The sequence below is a fragment of the Pleurodeles waltl genome, chromosome 12 (genome assembly GCF_031143425.1).
Source record: "Pleurodeles waltl isolate 20211129_DDA chromosome 12, aPleWal1.hap1.20221129, whole genome shotgun sequence".
Lineage (NCBI taxonomy): Eukaryota > Metazoa > Chordata > Amphibia > Caudata > Salamandridae > Pleurodeles > Pleurodeles waltl.
The window spans coordinates 41,898,103-41,924,476 of record NC_090451.1 but is presented as its reverse complement, the minus strand read 5'-3'; the positions used below and the strand labels follow the sequence as shown (position 1 = coordinate 41,924,476).

General features: G+C 46.0%; 1 protein-coding gene across 4 annotated transcripts in view; it reads right to left on the bottom strand.

The window, feature by feature from the left end:
* Window positions 1-26,374, bottom strand: part of LOC138267441 (SURP and G-patch domain-containing protein 2-like) — a 122,311-nt gene that overhangs the window by 27,038 nt on the left and 68,899 nt on the right. For all 4 annotated transcript variants that reach the window (XM_069216381.1, XM_069216379.1, XM_069216380.1 and 1 more), the window contains one exon: window positions 1,720-1,828. In XM_069216381.1, the coding sequence (XP_069072482.1) occupies window positions 1,720-1,828 (109 nt within the window). The remainder of the gene's footprint in view (window positions 1-1,719; window positions 1,829-26,374) is intronic.

Genomic DNA, 26,374 nt, shown 5'->3' with positions numbered 1-26,374 from the left:
ATTCATGGTAACCCATGAGTTTACAACAGCAGAGCCTCAGCAGTCTCTGATATCACAAGCCGGTGCCCATCTGTCAGGAACCTGAAGCCCCTGTTAATCGCAATTCGCTCCAGAGCGAGTACTCTTCAGTCTCACATGATGACTCTCTTTCTCTTGCCCCATTGGGCATTCAGGATAGTCACATATGGCGCCCACAGAACTACTATGCCCCTCAAATTCAGGCAGGATACTGAAGCTAGTGGGATAATTAACCACAATTATGGTAGAGCTGCTAGTGCCCTGGGACCTTGTGGCAGAAAATCTTGTGGCCTGCCGCGTTTCCAGGTTTGAAGGGGAGGATTATTCCTCCAAAACTGTTCACGGCAGTGGCCATCTTGGATCTTACGAGAACAGGAAGACTTCCAACATCTCAGAAGTACAGATATCGCCCTCAGACTAACCACTACTCAAAGTAGTAGTTTAACAGTGAGGCAGCAACAACAAATAACTCCATAAAATACAACACACTGCAGAGTCATCAAGAAGAACAAAAAGTTTCCCAACGTATGTGCAGGTCTGAAGGACTGCAAGGTAAGCCCACTAAGAATTTTCGTAAAGGAAAACCACTAGGTTTGAATGACCGAGTTCAGGAATATCTTGCAGAGAAAGTCTGCACAAAATTAGCAAAGGTAAAACTTTCCTGAAGAAAAATGTTCAAATGATCTGGTTTGTTCTTTTTGGCCAATAAGGAAGCCTCAACATTTTGAGTATTCGTGAACATATGTGAGCATTACAAAATGACTTCTTGATCATGGGTGTAAAAGAATTATCAGTGGGCTATGAAAAGTATAAAGTGTGGGGAGAAAAGATTATGGAACTTCAGAAGTCGAAAAAGCAAGAAGATCTCATTACCGAAGGATCAAGCAAACACCGAAACCTCGTTACTTTCAGTGACTATTACCACTGAAGAAAGACTATGAGGATGCTAAAAAACACTGTCTTCACATAGCATCACTTCCTTTCCCAGCTTCAAACCTGCATCACCTGATTCTCAGCTCTAAGTCAATCCTAAACTTGCATCACCTGAGTCTCAGCTCTAAGTCAATCCTAAAAGGCATCCAAGTAAGAGCTTTATTTAATACTCGATTCAGAAAGGAGAAGTCTCATATTAGGCTGTCAAGTTATCAGATCCCTCTGTCTCAAAATAATATATTCCCTGGCATTCGCCCCTAAACCCCTACTATGCCCAACCATTTGTTTTGTCACAGATCTCCATTTAACAACTCTGTGGCTGCTGCAGCAAAACAGGGGTGGCAAGTGGTTACATTCTGCAGCTCTGTAAATATTTGGGTTACGCCACTAACACTGCACCATCTGGTTTTCAGGATCAGTTGGTCACCCTATTTAGGGAGAGAGTTTCAAAGATGAATTTCCTGTCTGCAGCTGCAAACAGGAAATAAGCCAAAATGTCCCTAATAAGTAGGCCACCTTTTGCACTTGAAGGCCATTGCTTTTTTGTGTTTTGCAGAACCAAACCCCCACTTTGGAGGCCTGCTTCTGAAAAAAATAAGGTGCAGAGAGCGAGCCACCATGCCATGGCAACCCTTCTGACATTATGTCTTTTTTGTAACACATAAGTAGCAAGAGGGAATTCACTGCATGTGTAGAAAAGCTCAATGTTATAATAAATAAAGACACTTATTAAAGAAACAAAAAACACTGTCCATAAGGAATACATACCAAAATTCTGGCTTGGAAGCTTCAGCCATGGTAAATCGTTCCATTTCTGGTCCCATGGTAACAACAAATCGTGCCAATGTCTCTGCTGCATCTCGTGTTTTAGCATCAACTAAAAACACAAAAATCAAAAAATATATCATTTTTTCTTTTTTTATCATTTCAGTGTTGACCAGCACAAAGTTGGGGGATTAGCATCCAGTCCTATTTGAAACTGTTTCAAAATGCTGGAAGTGCAAGTGGCATAGAGGAATGTTTTGCCAAGTGTTTTAAAGCAAAAACTATGTACCTTAAATCTTGCTGTCGTTCAGCGGATTTAGCCAGCAGGAAACAGCCTTTTACAAATGTTCATGCTCCTCAGACTCTGAACTGCGCTTCAACAAGGACGACTGCTGTACTCAGGCTGCCCTGCTCACGAAAGTACTCACTGTAGTGAATGAATGGTATCCCTTTGTCCCCACCCTCCAGACTAGACACATCAAGTCCTGAAAGGCCACAAAAAACAAATTGCCATTTCCAGAAAACAAATAGAAGGCTGTCCACCCTCCCCCAATGCAACCCGTGTTCCCAACCATTATACTTCTACGTTGTGACTCTCAAAGCCCCAGCCTTTCTTTCTAGAGTAAAGGGCAAAGGTCACTGAGACAAACATAAGCGTTTTCTGGAGAAGGGGGGGTCCTACGGACCACAAATAAAAAGAGTCATTACTGTCAGTGACTCATACGTACTGGTATGTTTAGTCACCCTTCTTCAAAACTTGTGGGAAGATCACATGACAACCAAGTCTCACTGTGAAGTTCTACGCCATTAAAATGATCTCCAAGCATAAAAAGTGGCAGCGTGGACCTCCTACTGCAAAGAAACCTATGGGTTAGCCCAAAGCATAAAATCGAAGCAAATGAAGGGTGAGGCATAAAAAGCAGGGGACACAAAAAAAGACGGAGATAAGTTATGTGCTCCGATCTCTACCGCAAGGCCAGCACAGGAAAATCATCCTCCAAACTCAAATGGAGGTGCACACAAAGTTAGGCTACTATCCCTCAACACACTAGAGGAGAATGTGCAGCAATTAACTGTAGTTCAGGTGACAGATCTTTTCGCCTGCACCCATCATGGGATGGCTGCCTGAAGGCTGTTGCTGTTAAAGGCATAATCAGTGTCCCATAACTAAGGTTCCAAGAGTAAGTGTGGGACCTATTGTAAAGAAATGGCTCCCTGTTGCAGTTACCCCCCACTTTTTGCCTGATACTGATGCTGACTTGACTGAGAAGTGTGCTGGGACCCTGCTAACCAGGCCCCAGCACCAGTGTTCTTTCACCTAAAATGTACCATTGTTTCCACAATTGGCACAACCCTGGCACCTAGGTAAGTCCCTTGTAACTGGTACCCCTGGTACCAAGGGCCCTGATGCCAGGGAAGGTCTCTAAGGGCTGCAGCATGTCTTATGCCACCCTAGGGACCCCTCACTCAGCACAGACACACTGCTTGCCAGCTTGTGTGTGCTGGTGGGGAGAAAATGACTAAGTCGACATGGCACTCCCCTCAGGGTGCCATGCCAACCTCACACTGCCTATGGCATAGCTAAGTCACCCCTTTAGTAGGCCTTACAGCCCTAAGGCAGGGTGCACTATACCACAGGTGAGGGCATATGTGCATGAGCACTATGCCCCTACAGTGTCTAAGCAAAACCTTAGACATTGTAAGTGCAGGGCAGCCATAAGAGTATATGGGCTGGGAGTCTGTCAAAAACGAACTCCACAGTTCCATAATGGCTACACTGAATACTGGGAAGTTTAGTATCAAACCTCTCAGAATAATAAACCCACACTGATGCCAGTGTTGGATTTATTAAAAAATGCACACAGAGGGCATCTTAGAGATACCCCCTGTATTTTACCCAATTGTTCAGTGCAGGACTGACTGGTCTGTGCCAGCCTGCTGCTGAGAGACGAGTTTCTGACCCCATGTGGTGAGGGCCTTTGTGCTCTCTGAGGACAGAAACAAAAGCCTGCTCTGGGTGGAGGTGCTTCACACCTCCCCCCTGCAGGAACTGTAACACCTAGCAGTGAGCTTCAAAGGCTCAAGCTTCGTGTTACAATGCCCCAGGGCACTCCAGCTAGTGGAGATGCCCGCCTCCTGGACCCAGCCCCCACTTTAGGCGGCAAGTCCAGGAGAGATAATGAGAAAAACAAGGAGGAGTCACTGGCCAGTCAGGACAGCCCCTAAGGTGTCCTGAGCTGAGGTGACTCTGACTTTTAGAAATCCTCCATCTTGTAGAAGGAGGATTCCCCCAATAGGGATAGGAATGTGACCCCCTCCCCTTGGGAGGAGGCACAAAGAGGGTGTACCCACCCTCAGGGCTAGTAGCCATTGGCTACTAACCCCCCCAGACCTAAACACGCCCTTAAATTTAGTATTTAAGGGCTCCCCTGAACCTAAGAATTTAGATTCCTGAAACTACAAGAAGAAGAGGACTGCTGAGCTGAAAAACCCCTGCAGAGGAAGAACAGAAGACACCAACTGCTTTGGCCCCAGTCCTACCGGCCTGTCTCCTGCCTTCCAAAGAAACCTGCTCCAGCGACGCTTTCCAAAGGACCAGCGACCTCTGAATCCTCTGAGGACTGCCCTGCTTCACGAAAGACAAGAAACTCCCGAGGACAGCGGCACTGCTCCAAAAGAACTGCAACTTTGTTTCAAGGAGCAGATTTAAAGACCCCTGCAACTCCCCGCAAGAAGCGTGAGACTTGCAACACTGCACCCGGCGACCCCGACTCGACTGGTGGAGAACCAACACCTCAGGGAGGACCCTCTGGCGACTCCGAGTCCGTGAGTAACCAAAGTTGTCCCCCCTGAGCCCCCACAGCGACGCCTGCAGAGGGAATCCCGAGGCTCCCCCTGACCGCGACTGCCTGAACTCCATTTCCCGACGGCCTGAAAAGACCCTGCACCCGCAGCCCCCAGCACCTAAAGGAACGGAACTCATGTGCAGGAGTGACCCCCAGGAAGCCCTCTCCCTTGCCCAGGTGGTGGCTACCCCGAGGAGCTCCCCTCTTGCCTGCCTGCAACGCTGAAGAGATCCCTTGATCTCTCATTGATTTACATTGAAAACCCGACGCTTGTTTCTACACTGCACCCGGCCGCCCCAGTGCCGCTGAGGGTGTACTTTTTGAGTGGACTTGTGTCCCCCCCGGTGCCCTACAAAACCCCCCTGGTCTGCCCTCCGAAGACGCGGGTACTTACCTGCTGGCAGACCGGAACCGGGGCACCCCCTTCTCTCCATTGAAGCCTATGCGTTTTGGGCACCTCCTTGACCTCTGCACCTGACCGGCCCTGAGCTGCTGGTGTGGTAACTTTGGGGTTGCTCTGAACCCCCAACGGTGGGCTACCTTGGACCCAAACCTAAGACTTGTAAGTGATTTACTTACCTGACAAAACTAACAAAAACTTACCTCCCCCAGGAACTGTCAAAATTGCACTAAGTGTCCACTTTTAAAACAGCTTATTGTGTTTTATGTAAAAAGTATACATGCTAATGTAATGATTCAAAGTTCCTAAAGTACTTACCTGCAATACCTTTCAAATGAGATATTACATGTAGAATTTGAACCTGTGGTTCTTAAAATAAACTAAGAAAATATATTTTTCTATAACAAAACCTATTGGCTGGATTTGTCTCTGAGTGTGTGTTCCTCATTTATTGCCTGTGTGTATGTACAACAAATGCTTAACACTACTCCTTGGATAAGCCTACTGCTCGACCACACTACCACAAAATAGAGCATTAGTATTATCTCTTTTTGCCACTATCTTACCTCTAAGGGGAACCCTTGGACTCTGTGCATACTATTCCTTACTTTGAAATAGTGCATACAGAGCCAACTTCCTACACCTATGAACTGGGTGTTATAGGAAACTGAGTTTTTGTTGCAATAGTTCCCCACTTTTTGCCTGGTATTTGATGCAACTTTGACTGGAGTGCATTGGGTTCCTGCTAACCAGGTCCCCAGTGCCAGTGTTCTTTTCCCAAAACAAGGTAACTGGTCACTTTGATTCTCAACTTGCAAGGCCTTTAGCACTTCTGTAAATCCCTAGTAAGTGCAGGGGCGTGGAACTTCATAAAATATCTACTTTTCCATGAGACAGGTGGTTATAAAAATCTACTTGTCCTGTAAAAAAAAAAATATATCTACTTGTCCCTTTGGTGCCATGTAGTGCGGTGGCAAATTGTGGCAGCAATCTCAATAAATAAGAGATCTGATGATAGCCTCTCTGGTTATGCCAAGGATCATGCTATAGTAGAGTTTGAATACTAGCAATGCCTTATTTTGCCACCTTTCCGCAGATCAACACTGGGGCTGGAGAAAGCAGTAAACAATAGTTCCAGGACTGGAATGCCTTGGAGTCTGTGCAAACTTACTAACATTCATGTTTTAAGGAGTTTCACTAGCTCTTATCTAATCTTTTTCCTTACTGGAAAAGGTTGGAAATGTCTTCTTCCTGACAAGGGCAGAAGTAGAGGTTCTTCCTGGGGTGGTAAAAGAAAGTAGTAGGAGGAGGGAGAGTGAACTTGTCAGCGCTCTGTAGATTTTCACAAATATTTTCTGGGTGTACGATTTTCCTGGTCTAAATCTGTAAAATCTTGTGAATTTATGAAAGCCATTATTTTGCACTAATGCAAAGACATGGGTGCACTTTAGTGAACTGGGCCCCTAATTAGGTCTGGCGTTAACCTTTTGTTTTTATTAAAATTCAATTTCTCTCTATCCATGCATCGGCTGGCTTTACCTTGAGTGATCGCATCTCTCTATCCATGCATCGGCTGGCTTTACCGTGAGTGATCGCATCTCTCTATCCATGCATCGGCTGGCTTTACCGTGAGTGATCGCATCTCTCTATCCATGCATCGGCTGGCTTTACCGTGAGTGATCGCATCTCTCTATCCATGCATCGGCTGGCTTTACCTTGAGTTACTGCATCTCTCTATCCATGCATCGGCTGGCTTTACCGTGAGTGATCGTATCTCTCTATCCATGCATCGGCTGGCTTTACCGTGAGTGATCGCATCTCTCTATCCATGCATCGGCTGGCTTTACCGCGAGTGATCGCATCTCTCTATCCATGCATCGGCTGGCTTTACCGTGAGTGATCGCATCTCTCTATCCATGCATCGGCTGGCTTTACCGTGAGTGATCGCATCTCTCTATCCATGCATCGGCTGGCTTTACCTTGAGTTACTGCATCTCTCTATCCATGCATCGGCTGGCTTTACCGTGAGTGATCGTATCTCTCTATCCATGCATCGGCTGGCTTTACCGTGAGTGATCGCATCTCTCTATCCATGCATCGGCTGGCTTTACCTTGAGTGATCGCATTGTGCTCTTCCGCGAGGAGAATACCAGCACACACAGTAGTTTTGTTCTGTGCCAGGAACTACTGTGGCAATGTGTGTTTTTTTAAACCATTTTATTTTTGCTTTCTGGCAATATTTGTTACCTGGGTAAGGATCTGGCAGCTCCCACAACAGTAAAGATTTACAAAATCTATGTCAAAACAAGACACGCACTAACAAAACCACAAGACTGACCACCAATGTCAGATCGGTTGGCTTTGCCAGAGCTTGTTTATTTTCATGTTTCCCATAATCGTATTGAAATTGGCCACTCTAATGTTCCATTATGAATATTTTTTTTAAATACTAGCATGCATCAGCACATTTTACTAAATGATGCTTCAAAGAAAAAGTTCCTACATTTTCACAGAAATTTAGCAAAATGTTTTTTCATACTTGCATTTTTCTCTGAACATTTTATTTAGAAAGCAAGGAATCAACAATCGTATTCACAAGTTTCTGCAAGCATTTACATATATTCAGAAAGCATTCTGGGAGCATTATACATAGCCTCAGATTGTTAAACTTTTCAAACGTGTGTACACATTTTTAGGTTGAGCATAGCAGCGAGCAAGCGCTGCTTTTCCGACGTGTTGTTGTGTATCTTGGTTTTTAATCACACCCACTGCATGCCCATCACCATCACTCGTCATGGGCTTGCCTTTCAAAAATCCTTTCTTTTAGTTGGTAAATGCATTACGCTTGTCCCTCTTTAGGGCGGTTTTCTTACTGCCTTGGCCATCACCCCTGTTACGTGGCTAAGTGCACTTTTGCCGATATGTTTGACTGCAAACAAACTTATTTTTCAGTTTTTGTCTCTTCACGCTGATGGATGATCATGGCGGCAGTTGGCTTGCTTATGTGAAACCGTAACATTTTTTAATTCGTTGTTTACTGATCATGTCTTTGGTGTGTGTTGTACTTATTTCTCTTTTATGCCTTTGCTTACTCTCACAACAGCCTCGGTTTTAACCCCTTGGGTGCCCTGGATGTAATGGTTATGTCCTGGGCAGCACTGCTCGCACCCCCCTCCCCTGGGCAGAGATGGAAGGGAAAGCGCTTCCCCTTCCAACCCTGCACCCCCACATGCCCCCCATGGCGTCTGATGACATCAGTGCACGATCGCGCGCTGACCTCATCAGAGGCCTGGCCGTGGATTGGAGAAGAAATGCTTTTGCATTTCTCCTCCGATCACGTGGAGTGGCCGAGAAAGGCATCAAAGGGAAGGCCTTTCCTTTCCTTTGATGTCTCTCTCAGCATTTCTGCTGCCCGATCGCAATGCCATCGGGCATCAGAAATGTCCACTAGACATAATCGGGCTGATCTGCCCCCGGGGTGGGGGGGAGGAACCCCTAGACACCAGGGATATATATTTTTTGTTTACTTTATTTTTTTATATATGGAGAGCAACCCCTTAGGCAGGGGTCGCTCCCCTGGGGGGCAAATTGTATTTGGGCCATTTCTGCCCCCTATTTTTATTAGGCCACTCTGCCCCCAAGAGGAGAAGAAGCCACTAAACACCAGGGAGTTTTATTTTCTTTGCATCAAATTCACACAAGGGTCGTTCCTCTGGGGGGCAAATTTATTTTAGGCCATTTCTGCCCCCCTTGGGGGCAGATCGGCCTAGTTCTATTAGGGGGGGCGCAGCAGAAACCACTTAGGCACCAGGGATTGGTGTGTGTGTGTTTTGTTTGGGGAGGGGGCAGACCCTTGGGCAAGGGTCACTCCACATGGGGGCACATTACTGTTGGCCATATCTGTCCCCCTGTTGGGGGCAGATCGCCCTATTTTTGGAAGGCCTATCTGCCCCCAAGGGTGGCAGAAAGCCCACTAGAGACCAGGGAAGATTTTGTTTTCAAAATAAGAGGGGGGGTTGGGTATGGCCAAACTCCCACCCCACATAAATGGGGCCAAAGTTGTTCTGCCCACCAGTGGGCAGATAGGACAATTGCCCCCCGACCCAAACCATGCACTCTGCACCATTTTCTTACCCACAATGCCCTGCAAACCTCCAACTTTGCTGGAAATCACACATTTTTGTGATGGAACCATCCAGAATCTGCAGGAATCCACAAAATTCCTACCACCCAGCACTGTCTTATGTATACGGATAACAATTCTGCCCCACTTGTCAGCCTAAAAATGGTTTTTTTTTTCAAACTTCCCTTTTGGACCTGCTTTGGTTCCCTTTCAATTTCGACATGTTTTTGGCTCTACCCTGTAACAGGCACTTGGCCCACCTACACAACTGAGGTATAATTTTTACCGGAAGACTGAGGGGAACGTTGGGTGGTAGGAAATTTGTCCCGGTGAGGTGATCCTACACTGAAATGTGGGAAAAAATGATTTTATAGCTAGATTTGAGGTTTGCTGAGGATTCTGGGTAAGAAAACATTGGGGGAACCCACGCAAGTCACACCTCCCTGGACTCCCTCGGGTGTCTAGGTTTCAGAAATGTCTGCTTTGGTAGGTTTCCCTGTATGGCTGCTGAGCCCAGGACCAAAAACACAGGTGCCCACCCCCGCAAAAACAGGTAGTTTTGTATTTGATAATTTTGATGTGTCCAGATAGTGTTTTAGGGCATTTCCTTTCTGGGGCACTAGGCCTACCCACACAAGTGAGGTACAATTTTTATCGGGAGACTTGAGGGAAGGCTGGGTGTAAAGAAATTTGGGTCTCCTCTCACATTCCAGAAGTCTGTCACCGAAATGTGAGGAAAACGTGTTTTTTTTGGCCAAACTGAGGTTTGCAAAGGATTCTGGGTAATAGAACCTGGTGAGAGCCCCACAAGTCACCCCATCTTAGATTCCCCTTGGTGTCTAGGTTTAAAAAATGCACAGGTTTGGTAGGTTTCCCTAGGTGCCGGCTGAGCTAGAGGCCAAAATCCACAGCTTGGCACTTTGCAAAAAACAGCCCTGTTTTCTTTGGGAAAATGTGATGTGTCCATATTGTGTTTTGGGGCATTTCCTGTTGCGAGCACTAGGCCTACCCACACAAGTGAGGTACCATTTTTATCGGGAGACTTAGGGAAACGCTGGGTGGAAGGAAATTTGTAGCTCCTCTCAGATTCCAGAACTTTCTGTCACCGAAATGTGAGGAAAAAGTTTTTTTTTTTTTTTTGGGGCCAAGTTTTGAGGTTTGCAGAGGATTCTGGGTAACCGAACCTGGTGAGAGCCCCACATGTCACCCCATCTTGAATTCCCCTAGGTGTCTATTTTAAAAAAATGCACACTTTGGTAGGTTTCCCTAGGTGCCGGCTGAGCTAGAGGCCAAAATCTAGAGCTAGGGACTTTGCAAAAAACACGTCAGATTTCAATGTAAAAAATGTGATGTGTCCATGTTGCGTTTCCGGTCGCAAGCATTAGGCCTACCCACGTGAGGTACAATTGTTATCGGGAGACTTGGGGAAACACAGAAAAACAAAACAAGTGTTATTGCCTCTTGTCTTTCTCCACATTTTTTCCTTCCAAATGTAAGACAGTGTGTAAAAAAAAAAAAAAAAGACGTCTATTTGAGAAATGCCCAGTAAGTCACATGCTAGTATGGGCACCCCAGAATTCGGAGATGTGCAAATAACCACTGCTTAGCAACACCCTATCTAGTGCTCATTTTGGAAATACAAAGGTTTCTTTGATACCTATTTTTCACTCTTTATATTTCAGCAAAGGAAATGCTGTATACCCGGTAAAGAATGAAAACCCATTGCAAGGTGCAGTTCATTTACTGGTTCTGGGTACCTAGTGTTCTTGATGAACCTACAAGCCCTATATGTGTTGTAAAATGTGGAGATAAATGGTTGTTTTTTTCACCTCAATTTCAGTATTTTTTAAGTTCAGCTGTTGTTTTCTGTAGGAAACACTTGTAGGATCTACACAAATGACCCCTTTCTGAATTCAGAATTTTGTCTACGTTTCAGAAATGTTTAGCTGTTTGGGATCCAGCATTGGATCTAACTGGAAGGAAGCTGAAAGCACAAAGAAATAGTAAAAATGGGGTCTGTCCCAGTAAAATGCCAAAATTGTGTTGAAAAATTGGGTTTTCTGATTCAAGTCTGCCTGTTCCTGAAAGCTGTGAAGATGGGAATTTTAGCACTGCAAACCCTTTGTTTATGCGATTTTCAGGGGGAAAAAAAAAACACAAGCCGCCTTCTGCAGCCGTTTTTTCCAAAACGTTTTTTTTTAAACTACATTTTCTCTGTACTTTGGCTAATTTCTTGGTCTCCTTCAGGGGAACCCACAAAGTATGGGTACCTCTAGAATCCCTAGGATGTTGGGAGAAAAAAGGACACAAATTTGGCATGGGTAGCTTATGTGGACAAAAAGGTATAAGGGCCTAAGCGCGAACTGCCCCAAATAGCCAAAAGAAGGCCTGGCAGCGGAGGGGTTAAGAGCATGGGAAGATCAGCCTGTGTTTTTGGAATATTTCATTCTGAGCAGCTCATGTATTTGTTTTTCTCTATGGGGATACTACGGTACTGCTTAGAAACGGAGCACAAACCAAAATCCTCCCCGGCTATCAGGAGCGAAGGGGCTGAGCTGGCCCCTGGTTTCAATCGCTTTCAGAAACATCTTCAAAGGGGAAAAGAGCTTTAACAAAAACAATCCCTATCTGTCCTTCGAGTGAAGTTTCCGCTGCTCGCCCCTGGTGTGAGCTTGTTACATTAGTTGTTAGTTCTGATCTGCCTAGTTCATGTTCCTCGCAGCAGGCACATTAACCTTCTGCGCTACCTTATGATTAGGTCAAGCGTCCACTAGAGAAAAGTACGTTCTCTCTCCAGAAATAACATTAATCACCAGAGTTATTTTAACATTTGAAGATTGAATGCAGTCTGTGATCTGCCTACAACACGTTCTTTGCAGCAGCCACATTAATCCTCTGCACTGCCTTATAATAATTCCAAGCTGCATCTCTTGCTTGCAACGCTGCATTTAGTATGACCAAAAGAGACACTTGGGAAAGCCATAACAAGCCCAAACGAAAGTGCAACACAAACAACAGAAAATTTGCTTCTTTGCAATTTCAAATTAGCCTGCTTTATGATTCAGTATTCGTAAAAGTATATGCAGCAGTTATTAACGTGCGGTGTAAAGCGGCAGCTGAACCTACAAAAAACCTACTTTTCGTGTGTGTTAACAAGGCAATTGTGGGTCTCGTAAGCTAAAATGAAAATGTCACTTACCCAGTGTACATCTGTTTGTGGCATCAGTCGCTGTAGATTCGCATGTTTTGCATAGCTCGCCATCTGGTGTTGGGCCGGAGTGTTACAAGTTGTTTTTCTTCGAAGAAGTCTTTCGAGTCACGGGACCGAGTGACTCCTCCTTTTGTCTCCATTGCGCATGGGCGTCGACTCCATCTTCGATTGTTTTTCCCCGCAGAGGGTGAGGTAGGAGTTTAATTGTAGTAATAGTGCCCATGCAATGGAGTGACTAAGTATGTACCTATTTAAGTTGAGATGATACATATACAAATAGTTTAAGGTAACTTCCAAACTGCTACAGGCTCCCGGGGAGGCGGGTGGGCACATGCGAATCTACAGCGACTGATGCCACGAACAGATGTACACTGGGTAAGTGACATTTTCAGTTCGATGGCATCTGTCGCTGTAGATACGCATGTTTTGCATAGACTAGTAAGCAGTTATCTCCCCAAAAGCGGTGGCTCAGCCTGTAGGAGTGGAAGTAGTTTGAAATAATGTTCTTAATACGGCTTGACCTACTGTGGCTTGTTGTGCGGATAACACGTCTACACAGTAGTGCTTGGTGAATGTGTGAGGCGTAGACCATGTGGCTGCCTTACATATTTCTTGCATTGGGATGTTTCCTAGAAAGGCCATGGTAGCACCTTTCTTTCTGGTTGAGTGTGCCCTTGGTGTAATGGGCAGCTGTCGTTTAGCTTTAAGGTAGCAGGTTTGGATGCATTTAACTATCCATCTGGCTATACCTTGTTTTTATATTGGGTTTCCTGCATGAGGTTTTTGAAATGCAATAAATAGTTGTTTAGTCTTTCTGATGTTCTTTGTTCTGTCAATGTAATACATTAATGCTCTTTTGACATCTAATGTATGTAGTGCCCTTTCAGCTACGGTATCTGGCTGTGGAAAGAACACTGGAAGTTCCACTGTTTGATTTAGATGGAACGGTGAAATAACCTTTGGCAAAAATTTAGGATTAGTCCTTAGGACGACCTTATTCTTGTGTAGTTGTATAAAAGGTTCTTGTATTGTAAACGCCTGAATCTCGCTTACTCTTCTTAGGGAAGTAATGGCGATGAGAAATGCAACCTTCCAGGTTAGGAACTGTATTTCGCAGGAGTGCATGGGTTCAAAAGGTGGACCCATAAGTCTAGTTAGGACAACATTTAGGTTCCATGAAGGAACAGGTGGTGTTCTTGGTGGTATAATTCTCCTAAGGCCCTCCATGAATGCTTTAATGACTGGTATCTTATATAGGGAAGTTGAATAGGTAGTCTGCAGGTATGCAGATATTGCTGCAAGGTGTATTTTAATGGAAGAGAAAGCCAGGTTAGATTTTTGTAAGTGAAGCAAGTAACCCACTACATGTTCTGGAGTTGTGTGTAATGGTTGTATTTGATTAATATGGCAGTAGCAAACAAACCTCTTCCATTTACTTGCATAGCAGTGCCTGGTGGATGGCCTTCTGGCTTGCTTTATGACTTCCATACATTCTTGGGTAAGTTGTAAGTGCCCGAATTCTAGGATTTCAGGAGCCAGATTGCTAGATTCAGCGATGCTGGATCTGGGTGTCTGATCTTTTGGTTGTGTTGTGTCAACAGATCTGGCCTGTTGGGCAATTTGATGTAGGGTACTACTGATAGGTCTAGCAGCGTTGTGTACCAGGGTTGCCTTGACCAAGTTGGTGCTATTAATATGAGTTTGAGTTTGTTTTGACTGAGTTTGTTTACCAGGTAAGGAGGGAGAGGAGGAAAAGCGTAAGCAAATATCCCTGACCAGTTCATCCATAGGGCATTGCCTTGGGACTGTTTGTGTGGGTATCTGGATGCGAAGTTTTGGCATTTTGCGTTCTCCTTCGTCGCAAACAAGTCTATTTGAGGTGTTCCCCAGAGTTTGAAATAGGTGTTCAGAATTTGGGGGTAAATTTCCCATTCGTGGACCTGTTGGTGATCTCGAGAGAGATTGTCTGCGAGTTGATTTTGGATCCCTGGTATAAATTGTGCTATTAGGCGAATTTGGTTGTGAATTGCCCAACGCCAAATTTTTTGTGCTAGCAGGCTCAACTGCGTGGAGTGCGTCCCCCCTTGCTTGTTTAGATAATACATTGTTGTCATGTTGTCTGTCTTGACGAGAATGTATTTGTGAACTATTATTGGTTGGAAAGCTTTTAGTGCTTGAAAAACTGCTAGAAGTTCTAGGTGATTTATATGCAGTTTTGTTTGATGTACGTTCCATTGTCCTTGTATGCTGTGTTGATCGAGGTGTGCTCCCCACCCTGTCATGGAAGCATCTGTTGTTATTACGTATTGTGGCACTGGGTCTTGGAAAGGCCGCCCTTTGTTTACATTTATGTTGTTCCACCACAGAAGCGAGAGGTAAGTTTGGCGGTCTATTAACACCAGATCTAGAAGATGACCCTGTGCTTGAGACCACTGTGATGCTAGGCACTGTTGTAAGGGCCTCATGTGCAGTCTTGCGTTTGGGACAATGGCTATGCATGAAGACATCATGCCTAGGAGTTGTAATATCATCTTTGCTTGTATCTTTTGTGTTGGATACATGCGTTGTATGATGGTGTTGAAATTTTGAATTCTTTGGGGACTTGGAGTGGCTACTCCTTTTGTTGTGTCTATTATGGCTCCTAGGTATTGTTGTACCTTGCACGGCAGAATGTTGGATTTCGTGAAGTTGACGGTGAACCCTAGTTTGAAGAGGGTTTGTATGATCTGATTTGTGTGATTTGAGCACTCTATTAACGAATGGGCCTTGATTAGCCAGTCGTCTAGTTATGGGAACACATGTATTTGCTGCCTTCTGATGTGTGCAGCGACTACCGCTCGACATTTGGTAAAGACTCTTGGTGCGGTTGTTAATCCGAAAGGCAGTACCTTGAATTGGTAATGTATTCCTTTGAATACAAACCTTAGGTATTTCCTGTGCGATGGGTGTATTGGTATATGGAAATACGCGTCCTTGAGGTCTAAAGTTGTCATGTAGTCGTGTAGTTTTAGCAATGGTAATACTTCTTGTAGTGTGACCATGTGAAAGTGGTCTGATTTGATGAATGTGTTCACTATTCTGAGGTCTAGGATTGGTCTCAGCGTTTTGTCCTTCTTTGGTATCAGAAAGTACAGTGAGTAAACTCCTGTGTTTATTTGTGTGTTTGGCACTAATTCGATTGCATTCTTTGGCAATAGTGCCTGCACTTCTATCTCCAGGAGATTGGAATGATGTTTTGTCAAATTTTTTGCTTTTGGTGGTATGTTTGGAGGGAATTGTAGAAATTCTATGCAATAACCATGTTGGATAATTGCTAGAACCCAAGTGTCTGTAGTGATTTCCTCCCATGCTTTGTAATAATGACTTATTCTTCCCCCCACTGGTGTTGTGTGGAGGGGGTGAGTGACATGTGAGTCACTGCTTAGTAGTAGGGGTTTTGGGGCTTTGAAATTTTCCTCTATTCCTAGGGAATTGCCCTCCTCTATATTGTCCCCGAAAACCTCCTCTGTACTGTCCCTGGTAACTGGACGGTGTTGCCTGTGAGGTGCTGGCTTGTGTGCTCTGACCCCGAAACCCCCCTCTAAAGGGTGTTTTACGGAATGTGCTGTAATTCCCTCTGCTCTGCGGGGAGTAGAGTGCGCCCATGGCTTTAGCAGTGTCCGTGTCTTTTTTGAGTTTCTCAATCGCTGTGTCCACTTCTGGACCGAACAGTTCTTTTTCGTTAAAAGGCATATTGAGAACTGCTTGCTGAATCTCTGGTTTAAATCCAGACGTTCGGAGCCATGCATGCCTTCTGATAGTTACAGATGTATTAATTGTCCGTGCAGCTGTATCTGCAGCGTCCATGGAGGAGCGGATTTGGTTGTTGGAAATGGTCTGTCCCTCCTCAACCACTTGTTTTGCCCTATTTTGTAGGTCCTTGGGCAGATGGTCAATGAGATGTTGCATCTCATCCCAATGGGCTCTGTCATAGCGCGCAAGTAGTGCCTGGGAGTTAGCGATGCGCCACTGGTTTGCAGCTTGTGCTGCGACTCTCTTACCAGCTGCATCGAACTTGCGGCTTTCTTTATCTGGGGGTGGTGCATCTCCAGATGTGTGGGAGTTGGCCCTTTTCCTAGCTGCTCCTACAACGACAGAGTCTGGTGGCAGCTGTGTAGTGATGAAAGCCGGGTCTGTAGGAGGCGCCTTATACTTTTTTTCCACTCTTGGTGTGATTGCCCTACTTTTGACCGGCTCCTTAAAGATTTCTTTTGCGTGCCGGAGCATACCAGGGAGCATAGGCAGGCTTTGGTAGGAGCTGTGGGTGGAGGAGAGTGTGTTGAATAAAAAGTCATCCTCGACCTGTTCTGAGTGGAGGCTTACATTGTGAAATTGTGCTGCTCTAGCCACCACTTGAGAATACGCAGTGCTGTCCTCTGGTGGAGATGGCTTCGTAGGGTATGCCTCCGGACTGTTATCTGACACTGGGGCGTCGTATAAGTCCCATCCGTCTTGATCTTGGTCACCCTGGCTCATGGTGGTGTGAGCTGGGGAATGTGATGGAGTTTGTGCTGGTGAGACGTTAATCACAGGTGGAGGAGAGGGTGGTGGGGTAACTTTTTTCACCACTTTTGTTTGTGGTGTTTGTTCAGTTTGGAACTCCAATCTTCTCTTTCTTCTAATAGGGGGAAGGGTGCTTATTTTTCCTGTCCCCTGCTGTATGAAAATACGCTTTTGCGTATGGTCTACATCAGTTGAGTGTAGCTCTTCCTCAAACCTATGCTTTTGCATTTGGGAGGTTAGCGAGTGCTCTTCTGTATAAGAGCCTGAAACTGGGTCGGTTGCAGTTTGTTTTGGCACCGAAACCCTGTCTGCATCTTTTTTCGGCTCCGAGGTGACTTTTTTCTTTTTCGGGGCCGAAACCTCTCGGCGTCGATCTTCTTCGGTGCCGCTGTCTCGGCGTCGAGCCGTGTCTACACCGGTATCTCGGTGTCGATGCTTGTCTCCAGCACTTTCTCGGTCCCGAGAAGGCTGCGTGCCGGTGTCTCGACCGGAGTCGGACGATCTCGGCACTGTTTGGGCCTTTTTCGGTGCCGACGGTCGGTCACCGAATTTATGGGTCGAGCCATGGCCTGGTGGCAGTGGCGTCCCCTGGGCCTTGTAAATCTTCTTCTGAGTGGTTTTCGACGTCTTACTCACGGTTTGTGTATCGTCGAATCCTTCGGAGTCCGATTCTTGGATCGAAAAGGTTCCCTCCTCTTCTTGTTCCTTGAACTCCCGGTGGGCTGTCGGCGCGGACGCCATCTGAAGTCTTCTGGCTCGACGGTCTCAGAGTGTTTTTCGGGACCGGAACGCACGACAGGCCTCGCAGGTGTCTTCACTGTGCTCAGGTGACAGGCACAGGTTGCAGACCAAGTGTTGGTCTGTATAGGGGTATTTATTGTGGCATTTGGGACAGAAACGGAACGGGGTCCGTTCCATCGGCGTTCTTCTGCACGCGGTCGGGCCGACCAGGCCCCGACGGGGGATCGAAAAAATTACCCCGAAGGGCACCGGAGCTCTTCGATCTTAGACGCGGTGTTGAATCTAACTACGCCTATCCCGAACGCAACAATACCGACGAAAATCTTCCGAAATTAGCTATCTTTCCGTTCCGAAACTCGGAGCGACAGGAACACGTCCGAACCCGATGGCGGAAAAAAAACAATTGAAGATGGAGTCGACGCCCATGCGCAATGGAGACAAAAGGAGGAGTCACTCGGTCCCGTGACTCGAAAGACTTCTTCGAAGAAAAACAACTTGTAACACTCCGGCCCAACACCAGATGGCGAGCTATGCAAAACATGCGTATCTACAGCGACAGATGCCATCGAACACAAAGTTTATGGCTTCGCTATCAAGAAAAAATAAATCATTCCTCTCAGGGGTGTGGAATTTAATAAAATAACTTGTCGATGGGTCAGGTTGCTTCATAAAAATATTTGTCCTGTAAAAAAATCTACTTGTCCCTTTGGTGCCATGTAGCACGGTGACAAATTATGGTAGCACTTTCATTATTATATAAATGCTCTGATAATAGCCTCACTAATTATGCCAGGGATATTACTATAGTAGGGGTTGAATACAAGCGGTTTCCTTATTTTGTCATCTTTCCGCAGACTTACATACCGGGCCTGGAGGTAGCGGTGAACAATAGTTCCAGGGTTGGGATGCCTTTTTGACTCTGTGCAAACCTACTAATTTGCATGTTTTAAGTGTTTCCCCAGCTCTTCTCTAATCATTTCCCATTTTCTGAAAAAGGTTAGAAATTTACTCCTGACCAGGGTCAAAAGTAAAATGTCTTCCAGGATTGGGGAAAAAAAGTAGTTAAAGGGGAAGTGAACTTGTAAAAGCTCAATAGATCTTCGCTTGAACAAATCTACACCTGCGTTCGTACTAAAATACAGTTCACAAATATTTTCTAAGATTACTATTTCCTGGTGTATTTCATGTGATTTCATGAAATACGCAAACCTGCACTTATGCAAAGAGTTATGCCATGAATGCACTTTTGTGACTTTCTTTAAGAATTGGCCCCCTAATTATGTCTGGCGTTAAACTATACAGTGTGTTTTATTAAAATTCTCTCTCTCTCTCAAGCCATCTATCAGTGGACTTCACTGTGACTGATCCTGCTTCCAGAACCCGCTTCTACTCAGCAGCTGGGTGACAAGTTCTGTGCTTACAAATCTATGTTACATTACAATGCTCGCAATCTGCTCTTTCACAGGGAGGATATTGGCACACAAAGTTGTTTTGTTCAGTGCCAGGAACTGCAGTAGCAATGTGTGCTTTTTGAAACCAACAAATATTTTTACTTTTTGCTAATATTTGCTACAATGGTGAGGGCCCAGCAGCTCCCACAACAATAACATTTTAAAAAAGCCATGTCAAAACAAGACACGCACTGACAAAACTAAAAAGACTGATCACCAATGCTGGATCTATTGGTTTGCCAATGCTTGTTTATATTCATGTTTCCTATATTCTTGTTGAAATTGGTTACGCTGACTTTCAATTATGAATATTCTTTGGCAATATTAACATGCATCACACATTTTACTAAATGATGCTTAAATTTAACTAGTTAAGCAAAACGTTTTTTTTCCTAGCTGCAATTTTTTGTGAACATTGTATTTTGAAAGCAAAAAAGCATCAACCTTACTTTCCAGCTTCTGCAAATATTAGCATTTAATCAGAGCGCATTATGCGACCATTATACGCTCCAACGTGTGTGCACTTTTTTTGTTTTGTTTCTGGAACCACTGCTAGTAGTGCAGTCCAAGCTAACAATATTTATTTACAACGCTCACCCTAATAATAAAGGCTTTGTATTAATTCACCCTAAATACAAGTTTGAACCACTTTAACATATGGACACCAATATTACCTCAACTGTAGAAAGTTCCTTTTACTGCTCTGTAACGTGGTACTGTAAATTGGAACTCAAAGGCTTTGTGCTACAGGGTTTGAGCCTACTTGCCCCAAGGACAAAATGAACCTGAAAGCTTGTTCTCCTTGACCCCAAACAATATGTCCTGGGCATCGGGCAACAGGAATTCCACACTCATGCTTCAATGCAGAGTAACAGTTGGATCTAAAGAAGGCACACTTATTATGTTTGCAGTACTTAATTTGAGGCAGTGTGTTCCGATGCACAGCACAAACAATTTTTGTTAAAGGGCCAGCAGTGATATTTCTGCCTCACTGATTTACTGTGGGCAAAATAAAGAATAATGTATTAGAAAATGCAAATTCTAACATGTAAAAATGTCCGCTCCACACTATAAACAAGCTGCCAGGCAGGAGGTTTAAACAGCAAGATGTTAGGTTGTAGAAAACATTTTTGAACACAAGGACATGAATCACTCTTTACTCGTAAACACTGTCAAATACAGCAAATTAACGTAAAAAAGACTGCTGGGGAGACGAAAGTTTAACGTGAAAAACAAAAACACAGAGCAGAAACGTTAGCATGTGTTCACTAAAGGGAAGCATCACTCAGATGAAAGATTGTAAATGACTGACTGGCTGGCTGGCTGGCTTGCTCTGTAGACAGCAGCGATGTTATCAGATGCTATAAAACTCTGTGTAGTGAATCACACCTAAAGTGTGTAACTTGCAGCCAAACACCATATGGGACACACCAGTAAAACAACATGTAAACATAAATATTAAAAGATACAATTGTATCAATACGCAGGCATTAGCCTTTAAAAAATATTTATTTTCCTTGTGGCCAATGTGTTCTGTGGTTCTACTTAAAGTGAAAATCGTGTATTTTGTAAGCGCATATCGCAGTAAACACAATGCCAGCCTGCTTCAATTAAGCTTTGCCCAATTAACCGTTGCTAAACAGCAACATTTTCATTTTTTTGCTGCAGATAGAGAAAAAGGTAAACGGAAGTGCTTTCGTTTTATGCAGGGCCACTGGAATTATATGGCAGGAAAAGACAAAATTATGAGGCAGGGTTGACCAATTTATGTGGCAAGAAAAGTCTGGTTATGAATTTACCATGCCAGTAGCTCTAACTCAAGAAAACGCGAGACCTATTGCAATAAAAATGCTGGTTTTTACTGGAACCACAGTCTGCAGTGCAGTTTGAGCTCACAGCATTTATCTAGAGTGCTCACCCTAATTAAGGCTTTGCATTAATGAACCATAACTACAAATTTGAACAGCATTAACCTACGGACACAAATATTAAATCCTACTCAACTGCGGACAGTTCCCTTCCTGGTAAACTGGCAGCAAAATGGTTTGTGCTGCAGGGGGTTGGGGCTACTTGTCCCTAGGACAAATAAACATGAAAGCTTGTTGTCCTTGACCCCAAACAATGTGTCCTGGACGTCGGGCTATAGGAATTCCACACCCCTGAAGTGGTAATCCTGGTTCCCAGGGCACAGGTACTAAAGTGAGTACCTAAAAGCTGCAGCATAGCTTGAGCCACTTTAAGGGACCAAGCACCAAACTCATACAGACTGCCACAGCAGGCTGCGGGACAAGGCACTCTATAAAGTGAAGACACGACATGGAACACACCCTGTGTGCCATGTCTCCTAACACTGCAGGAATATTTGTAAGTCACCCCTACAGTAGGCACTAGAGCCCTACGGCAGGGTGCATTATGTTACATTTGAAGACATATACCCAGCACAGGAGCTATGCCCATGTGCCGGCCAGTTCAATTACTGATAGTGTAAGTGAATAGGGAAGCCATCCTACGATATCTACTGGCACTGGTCAAAAGGAATTTCCTAGCTACATAATGGCTTCAAGGAAACCTTTGGTGTTTTGCATCAAACACTTATATTCATATACCCACACAGATTCCAGTGATGGAGGTACTAATATATTCACCCAGAGGGTACCTTAGAGGTACCCCCTGAAAACCTACTCACCTGCAGTGTATTGGCTGATTGGTCCTGTCCAGCCTGCTACCACAGATGCGTTTCGGACCCCTTGAAGCTGAGAACCCATGCTCTCTGAGGTCGGTAACATTGCCTACTTTGGCAGGAGGTGTTGTCACCTCCTCCAAGCAGGATGACTGATAAATCAGCATATCAAGGCAGGAGGGTTCACCACCTTTGATATGCAACCCTGGCCTCCTCAGACAGAGGAAATGCCACCACCTGCTCAGGGCCCATTTGGAACCACAACACACGGGGAAATTAGTTAGTCAGGAGGTGTGTTCACCATCAGGCTGGTACCAACCCTAATGTGGGCTACCTGAAGTGCACACGACTAGGAAAATTCTACCATCTTGGTTTTTGGTGGAATTAGGTCTTCTGCACCAGGGTTGTAGGAAAGTACCCTCTCTTTGGCGTGGTTACCCTCACATTTTGCCTGTTGTCAGTATGTTTTGACTGGGATCCTGCTAACCAGGATCCCTCCAAATTTGGTCACTTAGGACTTTATACACCCCACAATTGGCATACTGGTGTCCCCATATAAGTCCCCAGTATATGGTACTTAGGTACCCAGGGCATTGGGGCACCAGGTGTTCCCTATGGGCTTCAGCATGCATTGTGCCACCAATGGGAGCCCATGCAAAATGTGTTTGCATGCCTGCCATTGCAGCCTGCATGAAAAGGTGCATGCACCTTTTCATTACAGGTCACTGCAAGTCACCTATATGGTAGGCCCTCCTAGCCCAAAGGGCAGGGTACAGGTACCTGTGTGTGAGGGCACCCCTGCATGAGCAGAAGTGCCCCTATGAAATTAAGCTCCATTACACTGGACTTCGTACATGCGGGGAAGCCATTTTACCAGTGTACTGGACACCTGTGTCCAGCTACATAATGGTAACTCTGAACCTGGGCATGTTTGGTATCAAACATGTTGGAATCATACCTAAATACTGTTGTCAGTATTGGTTGTATGATTCCATGCACTCTGGGGGCTCCTTTGGGTACCCCCAGAATTGCTCCTACTGGTCTTCTGGGGTTTTCCAGGCAGACCACGCTGCTTCCACCCCTCAGACAGGTTTCTGCCCTCCAGCTGCTTGAACAGCTCAGGCAGAGGAAAGCAGAACTAAGGATTTCCTGTGGAAGAGGGAGGTAACAATCTCTCCCTTGGAAATAGGTGTTACATGGCTTGGGAGAGAGAGTCTCCCCAAGCCACTGGTATGCTTTGAAGGGCACATTTGGTGCCCTCCTTGCACAAACCAGTTTGCACCAGTCCAGGGATCCCCGGTCCCTGCTCAGGTGCAAACTTGGACAAAGGAAAAGGGAGTGATCAGTCCCCTCTCTTTTACCACCCTAAGGGTGGTGCCCAGAGCGCCATTCGATTCTGCCATCCTGAATCCAATGTGGACAGAGGCCACTGGGAGCATCTGAGTGGCGAGGTCAGGTAGATAATGTCACAGCCCCCTCCTGATAGGTGGTCACTCTGCTAGGTGATCAATCACCCTTCTTGAGCTATTTAGGGTCTCTCTCTTGGGTGGGTCCTCCGATTCGATGCGCAAGATTCCAGCGGGACTCCTATGCATCATTTACTTCATCATCTGGCCACTGAGACTGCAACTAGACCCTCCAGGAGCCGACAATCTGCAACTTCAGCAACTACTTCGCTCTGCAACATTGTTTCTTCGGCTCTCCTTCCAGCAACTGCAACATTTCCCCAGCGGTGCAGACTCTGAGGGTGAAGAGTCTTCAGCCTGCACAAGAAGCAAGAAGGAATCTTCCTTGGAGTGAAGGAGTCACTCCCCTGCATCCGCAGGCACCAACTGCAACGGCGACCAGCTGCGTAGAACCTCTCTCCTATGCAACTGTATGGATCCTTCATCACAGGTAGTGGTCTGGAGTGATCCCCTTGGTTCTCTCTACCAACTCTCCAACTTGGGAGATGGTGAGCCCTTGCCTCTCCTTGCAGGACAGTACCCCTGTACACCACGACTCTTGTAGCTACCAAGGCTTGTTTGTTCCTCCTCCAAGGGATCTTTAGGCTCGGTGTAGCTCTGGCTCCCAGCACTCCTTCCGGCAAAGCACAGTCTCCTGCCTATTGCACCAGCAAGGTGTGCTGAGTGGGCCTCACCGTGACCCCTGTGCCTGCTGCCAGTGGGTTGCCTGTGGGGGCTGCCTCCTCTTCTTGTGACTCTCCCAACTGCTGAGGGTCACCCCGGACTCCCCTCCTTGGGTAAAATTCCCTTGGACCTTGCTGGTCCTCTTCAGCCTTGCAAACCTTCTTCTCCGTCTCTTTCATTTGCCAAGGCTTGTTGGTGATTTCCCAGGCACCACTAACCAACTGCCTCATGACTGCCGATGTAGGACATCAATTGCATCACTCCTGGGACTCCTTTTCAGCTCCTGTGCTGCACTGCTGACCTTCTTTGTCCACCATCGACCTGGTCCTGCATCCACAGAAGGGTGGGTAGTGGCTCCTGCCACAACCGGACACTCCATCTCTAACTGGACTTGGTCCCCTTCCTTTGCAGGTCATCTTCTTTCAGGATCCAGCTTTCGGTTCTTCCAGTCTTAGTTGGGTCTTGCATAATCCTTTTGCAAAGTTTTGGGGAAAACCAGGTACTTACATCTGCTCTCCTGTTCGCTGGGGGCACTCTGGTACTCACCTCTTGGGGTTCCTAGTTCCTCTAGCCTCCATCTACCGATCCTACTTCCTTGGGTGAGGGACTGCCTTTCACGTTCCACTTTTTTTTTTGTACGTGGTTTGGCCCTCTTCTAGGGCCCTCACTATTTAGTATTACTTTTACCAATGCTTATTGCTTTCTACACTATTTAAGGATTGCTATTGAGTATATGTAAATGGGTTCGTTATCTGACATATGCAAGATATTGGAAGAATACGACAGGCACTGCTAATTGAGGGAATATTATTGTTTTATTTATATCTTGGCCAGTCCTCTCTTGTTCCTCTTCACAAGATCAGCCCTAGTTTCTATTTCCTCAAAGCCCCGTTTCTTTTCTCTTTCCAGGCTCTGGTGGTGTCTTGGCTCCGTCTTGAGGCGGTCTGGTTTCCCGTCCTCCGGTCGCCCGTATTCCCCAAAAGAAAGGAAAAAAATAAAAAATAATCAGGTAAGTGAAAATTGAAGTAGGGCTAAGGTAAGGGTCAGATAGGGGTTAGTAGGGGTGGTGAAACAGGTAGGGCGGCGGTGCTGGTTGTGGTGGGTTTCTCTATTTATTTATTGTGCCTTCTCTCCCCTGTGTCCCGGTCAACCCCTTCTCTTCTTTCTAGGGTTTCTCCGGAGGTGTCCCAGTCCGTGGGTTAAGTAAACGGGTTTCCCCTCTCTCTGCAGGTCTATGCCCTTCCTTTGAAGAAACCTCCCCATCCTCCCTTTTCGCCCCCCACCTCCCTCTTTTCCCTGTGAGCCAACCTGACAGAGTCTGCCAGGCAGGGTATAGTCGTACCTGGGAGGGCCACGTCCCTCCAGGGGCGCGGCCGGCAAGTAGGTGGTCCCCCGATTTCTCTTCGGTCGGGTTGGGGGTCGCCCACTGGTTCCTCCTGTCCTCGAGGCGTCCCGCCTTCCGGGTCTCTCCCTCCGTCTCGATCACGTTGCTGGCGGTGTCTTCCTCTCCCTTTAGCTCCTGGGTGAAGGTGGTTTCTCTTTTCGTGCTCTGCTCTCCTGCCCCGGTGTTCTCTCGCTCTTCCTCCGGCTCCTGGATGGTGGTGGTTTCCTCTCCTCGGCTCTTCCGCGTTCTCGGCTCCTCCTTTTCCTCCGACCTCTCTTGTCGTCCGTCTTCTCTTTTCCTCTTTATGACGCCCTCCGCGTCATACGTCATTCTAGGGGAATCCTCCTCCGTGCCCCGGGGGTATCGATTTTCTTCCCCGACGGGAGCTTCGGACCCGGGATCAGCACCTCGCCCGTTACACATCCCCTCCCTTGGATGGGGCTGTTCGAGCCCCCCAGGTCCCGGAAATCGAGACAGATAGTCCGCTTGCCCCATAAGGTCCCCAGGGAGATGACAAACCTGGAAGGAGAAAGGTTGAAGCTCCATAAACCATCTTAAAATGCGAGCGTTGGTATCTTTATACCTCGAGAGCCAGGTAAGAGGTGCGTGGTCGGTGTATAAAAGGAAGGACCTCCCTAGGAGATAATACTGAAGACTTTCCACAGCCCATTTAATGGCCAGGCACTCACGCTCTATTATGGGATAGTTCTGTTCCCGTGGAAATAGCTTGCGACTAATGAGGACCACTGGATGGCTTATCTCATTTTCATCTTTTTGAAAAAGTACTGCACCCAGGCCTACGTCCGATGCGTCCGTTTGGAGGTGGAAGGGACGGCTGAACTCAGGACATTTTAATTTTAATACCGGTTGCGTGGTTAGACATCGTTGTAAGGTACGATAGCTATGGGATTGTAGAATAGTTAAACTTGTGATGTTCTTAGGTTGACCTTTCCTCAACAGGTCAGTGAGAGGGGCGGCTACTGTATAGTAGTGGGGTATGAATCTACGATAATATCCCACTAGTCCGAGGAAGGAACGGATCTCCTTTTTTGTACTGGGTGCTCTTATGCGTAAAATGGCTTCAATTTTACTAATTTGTGGTCTGATATTCCCGTTTCCAATATGATACCCCAGATAGGGAATTTCATTGA